At 52.9% G+C, this 12,741-nt stretch overlaps 1 protein-coding gene across 1 annotated transcript in view; it reads right to left on the reverse strand.

Annotated features, from left to right (window-relative positions):
* Nucleotides 1–12,741, reverse strand: part of SPTB (spectrin beta, erythrocytic) — a 79,220-nt gene that overhangs the window by 22,137 nt on the left and 44,342 nt on the right. The window contains exons 20-28 of the mRNA XM_025392131.1: nucleotides 11,438–11,644; nucleotides 10,868–10,957; nucleotides 6,826–7,104; nucleotides 6,089–6,219; nucleotides 4,909–5,113; nucleotides 4,270–4,644; nucleotides 2,569–2,813; nucleotides 1,275–1,413; nucleotides 748–832 (exon numbers count right to left, since the gene is read on the reverse strand). Of these exons, the coding sequence (XP_025247916.1) occupies nucleotides 748–832; nucleotides 1,275–1,413; nucleotides 2,569–2,813; nucleotides 4,270–4,644; nucleotides 4,909–5,113; nucleotides 6,089–6,219; nucleotides 6,826–7,104; nucleotides 10,868–10,957; nucleotides 11,438–11,644 (1,756 nt within the window). The remainder of the gene's footprint in view (nucleotides 1–747; nucleotides 833–1,274; nucleotides 1,414–2,568; nucleotides 2,814–4,269; nucleotides 4,645–4,908; nucleotides 5,114–6,088; nucleotides 6,220–6,825; nucleotides 7,105–10,867; nucleotides 10,958–11,437; nucleotides 11,645–12,741) is intronic.

Here is a 12,741-nt window from a genome sequence, read left to right on the forward strand (position 1 = left end):
ATGTTGCCCAGGCTAGTCTCAAACTCCTGAGCTCAAGCAATCCTCCTGCCTTGGCCTCCCAAAGTGCTGGGATTATAGACATCACCCACCATGCTTGGCCCAATAGTTATATTTTTTAAATTATATTTTTCACTAATTAGAACTCTATTTTGAAAACAAAATGTATTTTAGATGTCTCTGAGAAGGAGTCTTCTGCCTTGAACATTCTTCCCAGCCCTTGGCTGTCTCACATGATGCTGGATGAGTGGCCAGAGGACCAGTTGGCGCTTCTTGGCTCTCAACTCCTCCTTGAGTGGTGGCTTTTCCCCACCTCTCATCAGCACCCAGCTGAAGGAGGAAGAGCCCCCTCTACGCTTGATATTCCTCAGGAGGAATGTCTGGGATTCATGAGAGCCTTACCCCAACCCCTCCCCCAGACCCCAACCCCTCCCCCAACCCTCAACCCCTCCCCCAGGGCATAGCTCTGCAGGCATACCAGCCTGGGCATGAGGCTGGGGGCAAGTGGGGCAGAGGATGGGCAGGGAGTGGGGGCACGCTGCCTGGTTAGAGGCTTCCAGCAGCGTGTCCACTCCAGCCTTCTGCCTGGACGGCTGAGGCCCCTGGCCCCAGAGCTTTGCTGAAGAGCAGTGCTGTGGGGCGCTCCTCTCTAGACAGTAGTGAAAATCCACCCATGGTGGCACCTCCCTATTCCCCTACTCCAGCGGGGGTACTCCTGCCCCCGGGCCCTGCCTCCGGGGCTCTACTCACACATGCGGAGCCGCTCCCAGCGGGCCTCCCACTTCTCATTCATCTCTTTCCTCCTAGACATCACCTGCTGCAGTTTCTCGCGGATCTACGGGGAGGAAAGGGAGAAAAGTTCAGGCCTGGCAAACCCTTCTCCATCTGAGGCAGTGCATAGATGGGTCCTGCAAAGAATGCCAGGTTTGGTTCTACAGTCCTGGCTTCAAGTCTTGGCCCAGCTACTTGCCAGCTGTGCGGCCTGGGGCATGTTACTTAACCTCTCTGAGGCCCATGCGCCTCTCCTATTAAAGGAGGTCACCAACTCCAAAGTGTGTGCACCTGTGGGTGTTAGGCAGGTTATGAGCCTGCTCTGCTTTACTGAGTGGCCAGCTCCTTAAGGCAGGGAGTGTACTTGCTGGGGCTGCAATCCCCGGGCCTGTGTGCAGCCCTGATCTCTATGAGTGAGAGCAAGACAAGCTCCTCAGAAAAGCTGCAGCTCTCAGCTCCCTCCCAGGAGGCTGCCTGGCTTGCCTCCATCCCTGCCGTCCCCTCACCTCCTCTGAGGCCTGGTGCTGCCGCTGCAGCAGGGACTCGCCAAGCTCCAGGCAGGCACTGAAGTTCTTGCTCCGGGTTTCAATCTCTGCATTGATGCCCTGGTGATACTTCATGAGCAATTCCACAGAGGAGACATCCCTGGGGGACAGGAGGACAAGGGAAGAAGGGAACTCTGGGTCGCTCTGGCCTGCCTCTGTGTCCCAACCAGAGGGGCCCACCTCCCCGTGCCTGTGGGAGTCAGACCCTGCTCCCTCCTCTCTCTCTGGCCAGCCAGGGGGTCCTCCACCAGCCCAGTCCCAGCAGGAACACAGATGCCCTAGTATCTCCCATTGCTCAGTGGCCAGAGCATGGGCAGTGGGTATAGAAATCCCCAAAGAAGCCTGGGAATATTACTGGGCAATAAAAAGGAATAGGGTACTGACTGATGCTACAACATGGATGCATCTTGAAAACATTATATGAAGGGAAAGCAGTCAGTCACAAAAGACCACATATTGTATGATTCCATTTATATGAAATGTCCAGCATAGGCAAATCTAGAGAGATAGAAAGTCATGTAGTGGTTTCCAGGGACTGGGAAGAGAGGGGAATGGGGAGTGACTGCTAATAGGGACAGAGTCATGAAAATCTTCTAACCTTAGATTGTGGGGATAGTTGTGTAACAGTGAATATATTAAAAACCATTGAATGATACACCCTAAATGGATGAAGTGTGGTATGGGAGTTATATCTCTGTAAGAATGTTAAAAGTAAGACCATCAGGACAGACACTGTAGGGGCAGAAGGATGGAGATGGATCAGCAATAACTGATGAAGTTGCACAGACTGAGCAGAGTGGTCTGATCTCTGCAGGGGCTCTCACTGCCCAATGCCTGACTCCTCCTCTCATGGACAATGAGCTTCTTCCTGAGTTTCGGGGGAAGGGCCCCCTCACATCCCAGGGCTAGGAGAAGAATGCACAGTCTTAGACCTACCCAGCTTTGGACATGTGAGTTGCTTATTTTCACTGACAGCCATGGTCACTGTGCCCATTGGAAAACCTGAATGACAGATGTCTCTCTCTCTACACCCAGGACTCTCCTGACTCTGAAACGATTGGTCCTCCCAGTGGAAGCTGAGCCAGGCCATTTCTGCCTAGATCCAGCCTCAGGCCTCAAGTGTCCCCCAGGGATTTTCATGGACCAATAGTCCAGGACTGTCCCTCCAGGGACAAGCCCCAGTGCAGCACCCTGGTTGGCCGGGATCCTCTGGCCTGGAGAGGAGCTGCCTCTGCCTCAAGGACGCTCCCCTCACCTGGGCCTCTCCTGGGTCTCGATCTGCCGGATGATGCTCTCCATCCAGGAGAGGAGGTCACGGGCCATGCTGAAGAAGCGGAATTTATCCGCCGTGTCCACTAGCTGGGTCCGGCGCCCGGCACAGGCATCGAGCAGTGCCTGCCACATGGCAGACACCTCCTGCTCCTTGTTCTGGATGGCCTCTGCCTTCTCCCCAGCATATGCTGTCTGCAGACGGGTGGCCACGTCCTGGAACTGCTGCACCTGTGGTCAGGCAAAACCAGACATTGTTCTCTGGACATCGTTCCCTAGGTGCTGTGGTCCTAGGACTGGAAGGGCAGCTACATTCTCCTGGCCTACCAACTCAGGGCACTGCTGGAAGGTAGGATCTTCAGCCTCCACCCAGGGAGTGCTATAGGAGAAGGCTCCTTGCTTTGACACTTCTGCCTACCCAAGATACCTCTTGAACTTTGTGAAGGTTTGGGAGTGAGAGGAACTCCATGCCCTTTGATCTCCTCAACAGTACACTAATGAGAGGAACTACGTACCAGGCACTGTTCTAAACACTTTCTATTGATGAACTCTCTTCATCTTTCCAACAAACCCATGAAGGAGGTACTATTACTGTTGCTATTTTTGAGATGGGGAAAACGAGGCACAGGGAAGCTAAGTAACTGGTCCAGGGTCCCTCAAACTAGTAAAGGGCTACAGTTGGGATTTGCACCGTGCTCCTGAGTCCCCATTCTTAACCACTCTGTGTGCTGCCTCTCTAAGGAAGGGGTTGCACCAGATCCCCTGATTGAGGCTGGCCCCGGAGACAGTGACACCTCACTCCTAAGACCTCAGTGGGACTACATCTATCTCAGGGGCCCTGGCATCCCCAAATGCAACAGCCACACACCAGGCCCTCCACTCCAGCTGGAGGACACATCCCTAAGAGATCCCCTTTTGGATGAACCAGGGGCCCAGCGTACCCTGGTGTTCTGTCCCCAACCCCCGCTGGGCTGGCCTGGGATTGCACAGCCAGCCTACCTCTCCCTGCTGCACTGGAAGCTGGGGGAGCCCTCAGCAACAGGGGCCACCTTGCATTTGCCCCTTCTATCATACCAAGCTCTGGGGGACCCTAGGGATCTGTGGAGGGCAGAAATGACAGGGGCTTTGCCGGGGAAGGCAGGGGTTTGAACAGTAGAACTTGGGGGCTCTGCAGCTCCCATGTGGAAAGGTTGAAGTGCCTGGTGCTAAGTGTGTGGGGTCTATAGCTAGACTGCCAGGGTCTGAGCCCTGGCTCTACTGTGTACCCACATGTTCCTGGGAAACTTATGGGCCCTCTACCCTTCCCTTTTCTCATCTACAAAGTGCAGGGAATATTAGCAGCTGCCTCAGAGGACGGCCTTGAGGGTCCAATGGCTACACACATTGCTCAGAAAAGCACCTGGTGCTAGAAAAGTGCTGTGCATGTGTTCACTAATAATACTGTACAACTGGAGAAACTGCACTGTATAGTATTATATGCATCGGCCTTTTGTGAGGATTCAGTTTAAAGAACGACTTCTGAAGCTAAGGAACATCTGAAAGCCACTGCTCCCTGCCCTGAGCTCCTGGCTGTCTAAGGAGGCGAAACCTCCTGGCACCCATCCTAGAGGTTTCCCCGCTGACAGCCAGGTTGGGACTGACACCCGGGTCTCCTGGAAGTTGGTAGCAGGTGGGTGGCTGAAGGTACCTGGACACCCAGCAGGTGGAGCTCCCGCTCGAAGGCTGTGTGCACCCGGTGGAAGGACTCGGCCGTGCTGGCATCCAGCCCCACGTCCTCCGGCAGCTCACGGTGCTTCTCGTCGATGAGGCCCAGGATCTCGGCACCCGTGTAGAAGTAGCGGTGCAGGTCGTAGGAGGCGGCCAGCAGCTGCATACGCGTGTCGATGAGCTCCAGCAGGTCTGCCCACATCTCGTTCAGCCCGTCCTTCCACTCAGCGATGGTGGCCGCCTCGCTGTGGCCCGCATCGATGAGTCGCTCGATGAAGGCATTCACGTTGTCCACCCGCTCCTGCCCAATCGCCCCAGTCTCCCGGGCAAAGTCCCGGAACTTGTCCCGCAGAAGCTGGGTGTGGGGCAGACAGAAATGTGGTTATGGGGTGCAGAGGGGTTATAGGTGTCACCAGCTTAGCGGAAGACATTCCCAGGCAGTGACTGCAGCACCGGGAGCCACACTCTCACACCTTCCCCAGGGCAGGCCCCATCCGCGGGTCCCACCTCACACTGGGGAAGTCGCATCCTGCACAGCACTCTGTGTGTCTCGAGTGAGGGCTGGCTGCGTCTACTGCATTAGAGAAAGACAAAGACAGCAGGAGCTGTGGCTACTCACAGTCACGTGGTCAAAGTCCTGCCCCATTTCTGGGGAAGAGGCCACCAGCTCCTTTTCTGAAATCCACTGCTCCAGGTCGTCAGTCTCCCGCTTGAGCTGGAACAGGTGGTACATGTTCTCCAGCTTGTGCTTGCGCTCTTCCGCCACGTCCTTCAGCCCTGCATAGTGCTTGTCCACTTGCCCCTGAAGCCTGATGATCTGCTCCCTGGAATTCAAAACCAAGAAGGCCCTCAGAGACAGCAGCCATGAACCCAGAGCAGTGGCTCGGGGGAGCCAACATATGCTGACCACAGCCCCCTGGCAGGGATAGGTAGGGAGTGAAGCTCTGGAGAAATGACAGGGGCTTTGCCGGGGAAGAGGTGGGGAGAGAATGGGCCACATCCTAGCCTCAGTGGATGACACACTGTGTCCTGGAGTTCTGTCCTGGAGGAGTGCTTCCCGTGGTGCCCCTCAATCTGGCAAGCTTACAGGGACAAGTGCAAATGGGGAATGCCTCCATTGTTCTTCCAGAGAGGCTGGGGGAGCAGCACTGCCTGAGCAGGGCTCCTGCAGCAACAACTCTGCTCAGCCCTCCAGGGAGGGACAGGACATACTAGGGGCCCAGACAGTGTGGGTCCCGGGGAAAATCTGGGGTGGCTGCTGAGGACCCACAGTGGTGGGCACCTTAATGGCAGCTGAGGACAGGGCTGTGGCTGGGGGCAGTGTGTGGTCTGTGGCCCAGTGGGCTCCCATGTATGCAGGATCCACAAAACCTCGCAGCCCAGGTGGGCACAGGTTTCCACCTGCACTCCTACATCGTGGTTCTGTCTGGACCGTGAAGTCCTGCAGACCTTCTGGACCATAAAAAGAAAAGCTAAAGTAGTCTTCAGTGTCCCTTAGCATATTGTAACCCTTTGGAAAATTGGTGCTATCAGGTCACCAAGAGGGTAGTTTTGCTAACCCTTTCTCTTTTCTCTTTTCATTTTGCAAACCAGGGCCTTGTTGACCCAGCTGGAAGTGACTCACACAAAACCAAGGCATTAAATGAAATTGGATCCATCACCAGTCCTGCGGCAATTTTCTCCAGCCCTATTAGTGAAAACTATTTCCATTTTCCTCTTAAATCTGAAGGGACATTGACTGGTGGGCCACTGGCTTGATCCCCATCTCCTGACTGAGTCACCCCAGGGGGCACACACACCCCTCAGGGTGGCCTGCAGACAGCAGGCCCTGGGCCCGGCTGGCCAGCTGCTTGATGTTCCGGCCATAGTCCTCCACCGCACGCTGCTGCCTCAAATGCCGCTTCAGCATCACGATGGCGCCCTCTTCATCCTAGAACGCAGCAGACAGTCAGCGCCAGAGCTCAGCCTGGCCATGATCCCTCCCTTGGCAAGTTGTGCCCCTGCTCCTGGAGGTGCCTTAGGGAGGAGGGGAGCAGGCTTGCGGGACACCCATAGGAGAGCCGCACATGTTCCCTTCCTGCCTTTCTGATTTCCCAGCAATGCCCGTGTCCTACCTCCCTCTCCAGACTCCCCCGATTTGTATCTGACATATACCCTTCCTTTCATGCCCTAACCCCTGTCCCCATGAAAACATCATATATCATTCCAGCTTTGAGAGACCCCCACCTGTCACCTCTCACCCCATCTCTTTCATAGCAGTTCACCAGTACAGAATCCATGGCAAAGAAAAGTAGAGAACCCCTGGGTTAGAGCAAACCTAAGTGGGCAAACAGGAGGCACCTGGCTGCAGCGTGTGCCCTACAGGGGTGTGTCCAAGCAGGCACCAAGGGAGGGCAGGGAGTCTGTGGGTTCCTCATGCCCCTCCCCTGGCCTCACTCTTCACACAGTTGGACTCACAAGGCTCCCCACCGACAGCCAACCTCAACTCTTCCTCTCTGCCTTGGCACCCTGGCTGGTATCCCCTGCCCGAACAGACCTTGGGCATCTCATCAGAGATGACGTAGAGTTCCTGCTCGCCAATCCAGGCCTCAGCCTCATCCGCATCCAGGTAGTACTGCTGTGCCTCGTTGGCGTCCCTCAGTCGCTGCAGTCTCCCAGCTGCTGCCTCCTGCAGCCTATCCCAGGAGCTCTGCAGGTGTCTCAGGCGCTCCTCGAGGTCCTGGCAGTCGATCTCCGCTGCCTCCACCAGCTGCTGCCCTCTCTGAAGCACATCCTCAACCCGCGGCGTATGGCCCAGAATCTCATTCTGCAGTGTCTGTGGCCAGAAGGAAGAGCTCAGGGCAGGGCCTTCCCACCATGGCAGGGAGGCTGCTTCTGCAGTGGCAGCATAGCTCTGACACCCTTGGTCCCTCTCACCCCCTGTTGCCAGAGCAGAGCAGGTGATGGCGATAAGAACTACCAAGGACCTCTTGCAGGCTGCTAAGCACCTCACGTGCACCATTCTTGCACCCTCAGGTGGCCTGCTGAGATAAGCATGTGGAAACTGGCATGCAGCAGTGAAGTCACTCAGTGGCAGAGCCGGATTTGAACACAGCTCCACCTGACCCAGAAGCCTGTGCTCTTGATTGTCCCCTATCTTCCTATGCTTCAGCAGAGCTTGATTCCTTAGGTGTATGTGTTGGAAGGAAAAGAAAAATGGCCTTTTTGATACCTTGTTCTAACAGCTTTTGCAGGATTTATGCAGGATCATTTATGCGGGATCCGCACAACCTGGCAGCTCAGGTGGACACAGTTTTCGCCTTCCATCTAAAAGAACAGGTGACAGCAGCCCCTTGTTTACAGTCTTAGCTTTTGTTTCATTTTTCCCTACTTCTATTTCTCAAATCTTTTGTGAGCTTTGCATTAGTCCCTGTTTGAGCCTTAGGTCATGAACATGGCCTCTTCCTCCCACCCTGGTGGCTGGGTCACCTTTTTCTTCAGGACGCCCTGACACGGGCTACTTGCTTTTTAGGTCCTAGAGGCCGGGCTAGCTGCTGCTGGTGTGTGGGCTCCTGAGCTCCATATACCTCGCTACCTGTTTCTTCCCTCTCTATAATTTTCCTGTGGCCTTTAAAACTGGAAGGCAGGGGCAACAGCAGCCCACATGAGCAGTACAGTGATAGCCAGCATTTGAAATATATACAAAATAACCACATCTACAAGTCACATAACTTGCTGAAATGCATTTGTATACTTTATGCTCAGAATCTCAATTTTTACAATTTCCTGTAGTCTCTGCAATTGCATTCAAACCCCCCACGTTTTCAGCTCCATTTGCTTGTCACTCTGAGATCTTAAGACCTTTGCATGGTGGCCTGAAAATTAATTTCTTTCTTTTTTTTTTAAAGATAGGGTCTCACTCCAGTCACCCAGGCTGGAGTGCAGTGGCACAATCACAGCTTACTGGGCCTCAGCTTCCCAGGCTCAGATGATTCTCCCACCTCAGCCTCCCAAGTAGCTTAGGTTACAGGTATGTACCACCACATCTGGCTAATTTTTTGTATTTTTTGTAGAGATGGGGTTTTGCCATGTTGCCCAGGCTGGTCTCAAACTCCTGGGCTCAGGCGATCCACCCACCTCGGCCTCCCAAAGTGCTGGGATTACAGGTGAGCCACTGCGCCCAGCCTAAAAAGGTATTTCTTTCTTTTTAAGCAATTACTTTCTAGTATCTGTGCAGGGTACTTACGTTTAATGTCTTCTTCCCCATCTTCATTCATTCAACTACTATGTATTAAGTTCTTTTCTATGTACCAGACCCTGGTCTAGGTAATAGGGACGATATAGAAACAAGAAAAATGAAAATCCCTGTACTCTAAAGCTGGTAGAGGAAATAGAAGGTAAACATGCAAATAAATGAATAAACAAAGGCTGGGCCTTCCTCCCTGGGGGCTATGAGGAAAAGACAACAGTGGGATGAAGAATGTCTGCTGCGATGTGGCAGGAGCCACTTTAGCTAAGGGAGTCAGGGAGGGCCCCTCTGAGGAGACGACACTTGACCATGACATGAATGACAGGAGGGAGGCAGTCACACAGAGATCTGGAGGTGAGTGTTCCTGGCAAGAGGACTGAACAAGTGCAAAGGTTCTGGGGTGGTCTTGAGCTGGGACTGTCTGAGGCCACAGAGAGGGCAAGAAGAGCTGGAATACCGTGAAGGAGGGCAAAGTGAGAAGAGCTGAGATTCAGAGGAAGGCAGGGGCCATATCAGGCATGACTGGTTCTTAATCCTGATTGCCCACTGAATAACCCAGGGAAATAGATGCAGCTAGGAGCCTACCCCCAGAGATCCTAATTGATCTGAGGTGGGACCTGGGCATTCACCTGTCTAAAAGTTGCCTAGGTGATTTGAGTATACAGCCCGGTGTGAGAACTCTTCATGTAGTACCTTGTGGAATGTGTTCTAATTGCAATGAATAGTCCCGAGAGCAGTGGTTCCCAAAGTGGAGTCCTGAACCAGCAGCGTCAGCATCACCCAGGATCTTGTTGGAAATGCAAATTATCAGGCTCTACCCGCAGAGCTTGATGCAGTGGATCTGGGGGTGGCACCCGGTTAAGTTGTGTAAACTCACCCAGAGGGCTTGTTAAAGGAGTTGCATATTGGAGTTTGAGAACCATTGCAATAGAGGGTTTTAAGTGGGAAAATGATAAAACTGGATTTATGGTTTAGCCAGGTGAGCCTAAAATAGTCTTCACTAGGGCAGTCACGCTTTCCCAAGAGGCTGCCTTTCCCTTCTTGGTTAGGGGAACCCCATCCATATTTGTCTTGTCCTTTTCCTGAAATAGCAACTGCCAGCCAGGGGAGTTAAAAACCTTTGAACAATAACACTTATAGAGGATGCACAGAATCAAAAATCCTAGTGTCGGAAAGACTAGAGTTGGCTCATTTTACAATTAAGGAAACTGAGGTCCCAAGGATACCGTGTCCTACCAGCCTTCCACCTTTAGCTGAAGGTTGTGGCATTAACTGAGGACGGATTTCTATCATCTTCTAGCCCAGGTCCCTGCATGTGGCTGCTGGAGTCTCTGCGACCAGATCGCATCAACCAGAAGCAAAGGGCCTAAGGCAGCTTTGAAGAAACCTCTCTGAATATAATCCAGGCCTCTGCACTGCTGCTGGGCTCAAACGGTCCTGTGAGCAGATGTCAGTTGCTACCAACATGGGGAAAGGGAGTGCTGTCTGCTATGACTTTCCTTCCTCAAGGAGTTGCAGTACTAACAGGGCACTCTGGGACATGTCGCTTTTCTCTGGGATCTAAGTTCCTGGGCTCTCCTTGCTGACCCAGAGAGCATGCAGAGGGAGGGTCTCTCTGTCCAAGAAGGGTCTGTGGCCATCTCTCTGGCCGCTGCGACCCCACACAGTCAGCTTCCTTGCATGATTCAGGCTCCTGCTGCAGCCCTGATCCAAGAGGGAGTGCTTGGCATCTGCTCACATCCAGGATTCTGACCAAGGCCACAGGAGCTCCCAATCAGGGCTAAGCGAGTGTCAAAAAGCAGAGGGATGTTTGGTCCAAGGGCTCGGAGTCCAAAGTTAGTGGCTTCCTAATGGAATTTGAGCCCCACAAGTATCCTCACATGTCCAGAGAAATGGGGCCTACTTACCCCAAGGACACCACACATGCCAAGCTCAGCCCTGGAAGAGGGGCAAGGCAGTGTTGTGGGAGAGAGACCAGGAGTTACTGTCTTCCTCGCAGGCAGACCAGTGGACACACTGAATACACAGCTACTGAAGCACATCAACCTCCAGGCCAGGGCCCCCAAGACCCTGCATTCACCTGTGCCTGATGGAGGCTGAATGGCCCTGAATCCCCAAGCACCAGGATTCCTCCCTCCTCTGTGATCCTCCCAGAATTTGCTCTATAATCACAAAAACCTGCTCTTTCTGCTCTAAGACTACCAATACGGTTTGGAGACCCCAAAGCTGCCAACAGGAACACTAACCTGCCGTTGCTAGCCTTCTGCAGGCCAGGGCTGGGCCTACCCCTGTGGGGCCAGGTGGGGGTGAGGAGGGGCGGGTACGACTGGCGAGGTGAGGCAGGACTCACCTGGTTCTTCTTCATGAACAGTTGCACAGTTTGCAGATTAGTGCCATAGTCGGCTGACTGGGCCAGAGGCAGCCTCTCCTCCACCCAGAGCTGCAGAGACCAGAAGGCAGGGGAGAGCTGATGACAATCATGGCCACCATTTCCCAAGTGCTCACCATGGGCGGGGTAGAGCTTTGCTGGCAGTGTCTCCCCAGTTCCTCCCAACACCCCATCAGGGTTTTGTCCCCCTTTTATAGATGGGAATATTCAGGGATTTTGAACTGAGGTTCCAAATAACTTGCTCCTAGTCAGACAGTGGGACGGTAACGTGGCTGGATCTCGAACCCAAGTCTGTCTGACCCCAAAGTCCATGTTCTTCACTGAGCAATACTAGCAAGTGAACAGTGAGTTCCCACCAAAAGCACTGACTTGAGCTTTCTATTTAATGTAATCCTCACAACACCCCTATGAGATGAGGGGTGAGGTGACCAGTCATCTGCTGCCAAGAATTGCTCTGGGTGGCAGCCAGCTACTCTGATGGCAGCTGGTGGCTCCGCCTCAGGGGGTGGGGAGAAGCTGCGGCCCACGCACCGTCTCATCCTCTACGTCCCGGTTGATCTGCAGCTTGGCTCTGGATGATTCTAGCTGCTTCTTCCTCCTCCCCAGGGGTTCCAGGAGGTCCAGGAACCGCTTCTCAATGCTCAAGTCTACGTCTCCTGCCTCCTCTCCTGTTGAAGGCACCTGGGCAAACAGCTCCCCCAGCTCCTCTTTCCGCACATTCACTTGGTCCTCCACTCGCTGAGACACAAGGGGACGGTGTCAGCACCAGCCTGGGCGCCTGGACAGCCCCTCCATCTTCTTCATTCATCTGCATCCCACCCCTCCTTTAAGGACCAATTTGAGCTCAACTTCCTCCAAGGAGTCTCCTTGGATGCTCCCACTCATCTTTCCCTCCTCTGAGTGCCTGTTCTGCATCTCATGCATCCTTTTGGGTCTCTGTCCTACCCACTGCAAAAGGGGTTGGAGATGGATTAGAAACCAGGCGACATTTTTGCATGATAAAAGCAAGTCCAGTTAAGAGAAAGAGTAGGAGTGCTTACTTTAAGGTTTCAGATTGTGCTCAAAGAAATCAGAGAAGACACAAACAAATGGAAAAACATCTCATGCTCATGGATAGGAATAATTAATATAGTTAAAATGGCTGTACTGCTCAAAGCAATTTACAGATTCAATGCTGTTCCTATCAAAGCACTAATGACATTCTTCAAAGAACTAGAAAAATTATTATTATTATTATTATTATTTTTGAGATGGAGTTTTGCTCTTGTTGCCCAGGCTGGAGTACAATGGTGCGATCTCGGCTCACTGCAGTTTCTGCTTGCTGCGTTCAAGTGATTCACCTGCCTCAGCCTCCCGAGTAGCTGGGATCATAGGGGTGCACCACCACACCCAGCTAGTTTTGTATTTTTAGTAGAGACAGGGTTTCTCCATGTTGGTCAGGCTGGTCTTGAACTCCCGACCTCAGGTGATCCACCTGCCTTGGCCTCCCAAAGTGCTGGGATTACAGGCATGAGCCACCATGCCCAGCCTAGAAAAATTATTTAAAAATTTATATGAAACCAAAAAAGAGCCTGAATGGCCAAGGCAATCCTAAGCAAAAAGGATAAACCTGGAGGAATCACATTACCGGAATTCAAATTATACTACAAGGCTACAGTGACAAAAACAGCATAGTATTGGTACAAAAACAGGCATATTGACCAATGGAACACAATAGAGTGTCCAGAAATAAGGCCACACACCTACCACCATCTGATCTTTGACAAAGCTGACAAAAACAAACAATGAGGAAAAGACTCCCTATTTAATAAATGGTGCTGGGAGAACTGGCTAGC

Source organism: Theropithecus gelada, chromosome 7b, assembly GCF_003255815.1.
Source record: "Theropithecus gelada isolate Dixy chromosome 7b, Tgel_1.0, whole genome shotgun sequence".
Classification (NCBI taxonomy): Eukaryota; Metazoa; Chordata; class Mammalia; order Primates; family Cercopithecidae; genus Theropithecus; species Theropithecus gelada.